Consider the following 6,489-nt stretch of genomic DNA (forward strand, 5'->3'; position numbering starts at 1 on the left):
TAGTCATAGTACTGCAGATATACTCACAGTACTGCAGATATACTCACAGTACTGCATATATACTCACAGTACTGCAGATACAGTCATAGTACTGCAGTACTGCAGATATAGTCACAGAACTGCAGATATAGTCACATTACTGCAGATACTCACAGTACTGCAGATATAGTCACAGTACTGCAGATATAGTCACAGTACTGCAGATATACTCACAGTACTGCAGATATAGTCACAGTACTGCAGATATACTCACAGTACTGCAGATATAGTCACAGTACTGCAGATATACTCACAGTACTACTGCTGTACTGCAGATATAGTCACAGTACTACAGATATAGTCACAGTACTGCAGATATACTCACAGTACTACTGCTGTACTGCAGATATAGTCACAGTACTACAGATATACTCACAGTACTACTGCAGTACTGCAGATATAGTCACAGTACTGCAGATATACTCACAGTACTGCAGATATACTCACAGTACTGCATATATACTCACAGTACTGCAGATACAGTCATAGTACTGCAGTACTGCAGATATACTCACAGTACTGCAGATATACTCACAGTACTACTGCAGTACTGCAGATATAGTCACAGTACTACAGATATACTCACAGTACTACTGCAGTACTGCAGATATAGTCACAGTACTGTAGATATACTCACAGTACTGCAGATATAGTCACAGTACTGCAGATATACTCACAGTACTACTGCTGTACTGCATATATAGTCACAGTACTACAGATATACTCACAGTACTACTGCAGTACTGCAGATATAGTCACAATACTGCAGCCTCCAGCAGAGGGAGACACATCATCTCAATTTCTCCTCAGAACACAAAACAACTTTATATTCTTTAAAAAAGCCTTCTGTTATGAAATATTGAGGATTCATTATCAACATATTATAATCTTTAGTTAAACCTCTCTATTTTCCCTTTATCTGCATGTGTGTAATAGAATCATTGCTAAATGTTTTTTAAATGTATTTACTTTACTTTATGGAGGGGGCGTGGTCTTCATGGTATCATCGTCATCGGGCTTTTTGATTTGCTGAGGCAGCTGTCAGTCAGCTGGTGGGCGGGGCCTGTGTTTTGAGTGTAGGCGTGTTTTTTTAGCGGAGAGAGAAACTGAAGAGAAGAAGGAGAAGAAGAAGAAGAAGAAGAAGAAGAAGAAGAAGAAGAAGAAGTAGGAGAAGAAGGAAAAGAAGAAGTTAAACATCTTGCAGTTTGTTTTATTATTTCTGCTTAAAAAGAAACAAAGAAGAAGAAGAAAACAAACTTAAAGAAGTTCAGAAGATATCACTTCATCTGCTGTCAGAGATTCAAACCTTCAGCCTGCAGGCAGGCAGACAGAGAGAAAGAGAGACAGCTTGTTTAAATCTGTAGTTGAATTTAAATTGGCAGTGAGACACGCACTATACTGCCTGTCTGTCTGTCCGCCTGTCTGTCTCTCAGCCTGTCTATGTGTACCGCAGCACAGAGGATGGCACCTGGGTGTGTCACCCCCCTCAGCCGGACCCATCGCTCACCCAGCGGGCACTCAGAGCTCTGACAGCTCCGGATCTGTAAAGCCGCATCTGTAAACCCGGATCTGTTAATCCGGATTAAAAAGAGGATTCAGACCGAAACGGACAAAGTTGCAGCAGTGGGTTCAGGATGCCCTCAGAGCTGGCTGCAGGTCTGCTCCTTCGGGTACTTCTGCCCCTCACTTTAACTGCAGGTAAAATCTGCTTTAAGATAAGATTTCACGAGATTTAATTATACAATTGTATAGGATTTTCAGTGTTTCAGCCCTGAGTAGTGTCTGCAGGTATTCAGAGTGTTTCAGCACTAAGTAGTGTCTGCAGGTATTCAGTGTTTCAGCCCTGAGTAGTGTCTGCAGGTATTCAGAGTGTTTCAGCACTGATGAGTGTCTGCAGGTATTCAGAGTGTTTCAGCCCTGAGTTGTGTCCGCAGGTATTCAGAGTGTTACAGCCCTGAGTAGTGTCTGCAGGTATTCAGAGAGGGTCAGCTCTGAGTAGTGTTTGCAAATACTTTCTAATGAGTGTTACGTTGACTTGGAGGTGGAGACAGTCGCAATGTATGGCTTCACATTTCTAAATTTCCTACACACAATTACTTCTTTACATAAAATGCATTTTCATTAAACAAATGAAGTGAACCCACACAAACACAGCGTTACGTCGAGCATGGAGTTACGGCTAACACATTAGATTTACACTAACTATTATCATAATCGTTAACAATAATTCCCGATAACAATATAATAATAATAATAATAATAATAATAATAATATCAGTCAAATTCAACTTTAACTTTATTAATTGTATGTTTTGTCTTTTCTGTGCAAATAAATTACTCTTTTTTATTTTATTATTTAAAATTTGATGGATTATTTACAGGATATTATCTGTTTATGATATGTCTATTACATATGTGTATTAATAACATAATATCAATATTACATTTACAAATGTGTTTCGATCTATATATTTTTTATTATAGGACAGACTTTTGTCTTTATACATTAACTTTTAGGAATGAGTATTTTAAACCTATGGAAGTTGTTTCTGATGGTTGACCAGCTGTATGTGATTATGGTCTGTATTTATGTCCTGTGTGACTTTATGATGCTGATACGTCGACTCTTTAAAATTATGTGTGTGTTACTCAACGTTCAGGACCTCCATTAGCATCGTTAGCATTTCTTATTCAACACAATGGGCTCTGTTAGCAGTGAGCTAGCTGGTTTTTATTTAGTTTGTGGAGCTTTTCCTGATCTGAAGCGGCTGCATGAAAACAGAACCATGTGGAGCCGCACATCCAGATTTCAGGTGGAATTTCCCTTTAAAACGGCCCCACATTCCTCAGAGAGGGGGATGTGTGTGTGTGTGTGTGTGTGTGTGTGTGTGTGTGTGTGTGTGTGTGTGTGTGTGTGTGTAAACACACAGCCAGATGTTGCTACCTGAGAAAGTGGAACCAATGTGTGTGTGTTGGGGGAGGGAAAGTTAATTCCTGTCTGTCTGCCTGCCCCATCTCCCCACCACCCCCACCCCACTCTGAGCTGTAAATAGTGTGTGTGTGTGTGTGTGTGTGTGTGTGTGTGTGTGTGTGTGTGTGTGTGTGTGTGTGTGTATGTGTGTGTGTGTGACTGTTTATGAATCTTCTGTCAGATTCAGAGTGAACATTGAAAAAACTTTATTTAAACATTTAAAGTCTGATTTAAATTATTATATACTCTTATATATTAAAGCGTTGATTGATGTATTTATTGATATAATATTATTATATTAGAGCATTGATTGTATTATTGTCTGTGTTTCTGTGTTGCAGCCTGTGTGTTGCGGTGCAATGGTTTCTCGCTGGTTTACGTCGTTCTGCTGCTGCTGCTGCCCCTCCTGCCTGAACCCTCCTCCTCAGGTACCAGAACTGAGTATTTCTTGATGTATTCATGATGTATTGAGGTCTCCTCTGCAAGGCTTCAGGGCGGGATGAGGTCCTCCCTTAGACGCTGAAGGCCCATCCAGTCTACATGTGTTGTGGACTTACAGAAGCCTTTCGAGTTGGTCCCCCGGGGTCCTGTCGGGGGGTGATGTGGGGGTGGGTCTTGTGGGGGGGTTGAATCAGTGTCTGCAGATGTTTCACTGAAGATGTCTTCATAATCACATGTTATTCATGAAGCCGGAGCTGAATCACTGTATGAGTGGACGGATAATGTCTCTGCTGCCTGAGGCTCACACACACACACACACACACACACACACACACACACACACACACACACACACACACATACCCACATACACAGGTGACGACAGGAAGTGAGTTGTGTCGTGGAGGATGTTCCTGAGGAAACAGATGTGATGACATCCTGTGTTCTCCTTCCAGGAGCAGGAAGTTGTAGTTTTTGTCATTTATTATTTATTTGTCTCATGTAATCATAAAAGGTACAATTTCAGTTCCTTCAATCTGTTCATTACAAAGAGTATAAAGATAAAAAATTATAAAAATAAATAAAAATAATAATTATAATTATAATAATTGTAATAATAATATTGATAATAATGATTATTACAGCTGCAATGATTAGTTGATCAACGGAAAAGTAATTTCCTTACTATTGACCGTTAAAGTAAAGTTTCCTTCAGAAATGTCTTTTCTCTGTTTTGTATTAAAGTGACAGAACATTAAAGACGTTGTAAATAACAGTTGAATTTGTATTCTATTGTTTCTGTATGTTGCACTTTTATTTGCCTTGCACTTAAATGATTTCACCTAAACTGTAATGGAATGTAAAGACGTTAAAGACTTTAAAGTCTTTGAAGACGTAAAAGACTTTAAAGAAGTTAAAGACGTAAAAAACGTAAAAGACGTAAAAGACGTTAAAGAAGTTAAAGAAGTTAAAGACGTTAAAGACGTTAAAGAAGTTAAAGACGTTAAAGAAGTTAAAGACTTTAAAGACGTTAAAGACGTAAAAGACGCAAACGAAAGATGTAAAAGACGTAAAAGACTTTAAAGACGTTAAAGAAGTTAAAGACGTAAAAGACGTAAAAGACGTAAAAGACGTTAAAGACGTTAAAGACGTTAAAGAAGTTAAAGACGTTAAAGACGTCAAAGATGTTAAAGACTTTAAAGACGTAAAAGACGTAAAAGACGTTAAAGACGTTAAAGAAGTTAAAGAAGTTAAAGACGTTAAAGACGTCAAAGATGTTAAAGACTTTAAAGACGTTAAAGACGTAAAAGACGTTAAAGACGTTAAAGAAGTTAAAGAAGTTAAAGACGTTAAAGATGTTAAAAGACGTAAAAGACGTTAAAGACGTTAAAGAAGTTAAAGAAGTTAAAGACGTTAAAGACGTCAAAGATGTTAAAGACTTTAAAGACGTTAAAGATGTAAAAGACGTAGAAGATGTAAAAGATGTAAAAGAAAGATGTAAAAGACGTAAAAGACTTTAAATACGTTAAAGAAGTTAAAGACGTGAAAGACTTTAAAGAAGTTAAAGACGTTAAAGACTTAACAGTTCTTTAAAGACTTTAAAGACGTTTAAGAAGTTAAAGACGTAAAATACTTTAAAGACTTTAAAGACTTTAAAGACGTTAAAGACGTTAAAGACGTGAAAGACTTTAAAGACGTGAAAGACTTTAAAGACTTTAAAGACTTTAAAGACTTTAAAGACGTTAAAGGCGTTAAAGAAGTTAAAGACGTTAAAGAAGTTAAAGAAGTGAAAGACTTTAAAGACTTTAAAGACGTTAAAGACGTTTAAGAAGTTAAAGACGTAACAGACTTTAAAGACTTTAAAGAAGTTAAAGACGTGAAAGACTTTAAAGACGTTAAAGAAGTTAAAGACTTTAAAGACGTTAAAGACATTAAAGACGTTAAAGACTTTAAAGAAGTTAAAGACTTTAAAGACTTTAAAGACGTTAAAGACTTTAAAGAAGTTAAAGACTTTAAAGACTTTAAAGACGTTAAAGACATTAAAGAAGTTAAAGACGTTAAAGAAGTTAAAGATTTTAAAGAAGTTAAAGACTTTAAAGACATTAAAGACGTTAAAGACTTTAAAGACGTTAAAGACTTTAAAGACGTGAAAGACTTTAAAGAAGTTAAAGACGTAAAATACTTTAAAGACATTAAAGACATTAAAGAAGTTAAAGACGTTAAAGACTTTAAAGACTTTAAAGACATTAAAGAAGTTAAAGACGTTAAAGACGTTAAAGACTTTAAAGACGTTAAAGAAGTTAAAGACGTTAAAGACGTTAAAGACTTTAAAGACTTTAAAGACATTAAAGAAGTTAAAGATTTTAAAGAAGTTAAAGACTTTAAAGACTTTAAAGACGTAAAAGACTTTAAAGATGTAAAAGACTTTAAAGACTTTAAAGACGTAAAAGACTTTAAAGATGTAAAAGACTTTAAAGACTTTAAAGACGTTAAAGACGTTAAAGACGTGAAAGAAGTTAAAGACGTTAAAGACGTTAAAGAAGTTAAAGACTTTAAAGATATAAAAGACTTTAAAGACTTTAAAAACGTTAAAGACTTTAAAGACGTTAAAGACGTGAAAGACTTTAAAGACTTTAAAGACTTTAAAAACGTTAAAGACTTTAAAGACGTTAAAGACGTTAAAGAAGTTAAAGACTTTAAAGACTTTAAAGACGTTAAAGACATTAAAGACGTTAAAGACTTTAAAGACGTTAAAGACTTTAAAGACTTTAAAGACATTAAAGACTTTAAAGACTTTAAAAACGTTAAAGACTTTAAAGAAGTTAAAGACTTTAAAGACTTTAAAGATGTTAAAGACATTAAAGATGTTAAAGACTTTAAAGACGTTAAAGACTTTAAAGACTTTAAAGAAGTTAAAGACTTTAAAGACGTTAAAGACTTTAAAGACTTTAAAGAAGTTAAAGACTTTAAAGACGTTAAAGACTTTAAAGACTTTAAAGACGTTAAAGACTTTAAAGACGTAAAATACTTTAAAAACG

General features: G+C 35.3%; 1 protein-coding gene across 1 annotated transcript in view; it reads left to right on the top strand.

Annotated features, from left to right (window-relative positions):
* Positions 1-1,209: 1,209 nt before the first annotated feature.
* Positions 1,210-6,489, top strand: part of LOC115006284 (piezo-type mechanosensitive ion channel component 2-like) — a 38,919-nt gene continuing 33,639 nt past the window's right edge. The window contains exons 1-2 of the mRNA XM_029428419.1: positions 1,210-1,737; positions 3,352-3,438. Coding sequence (XP_029284279.1) covers positions 1,674-1,737; positions 3,352-3,438 — 151 coding nt within the window. The 5' untranslated portion in view covers positions 1,210-1,673. The remainder of the gene's footprint in view (positions 1,738-3,351; positions 3,439-6,489) is intronic.

The sequence above is a fragment of the Cottoperca gobio genome, unplaced genomic scaffold (assembly GCF_900634415.1).
Source record: "Cottoperca gobio unplaced genomic scaffold, fCotGob3.1 fCotGob3_82arrow_ctg1, whole genome shotgun sequence".
Lineage (NCBI taxonomy): Eukaryota > Metazoa > Chordata > Actinopteri > Perciformes > Bovichtidae > Cottoperca > Cottoperca gobio.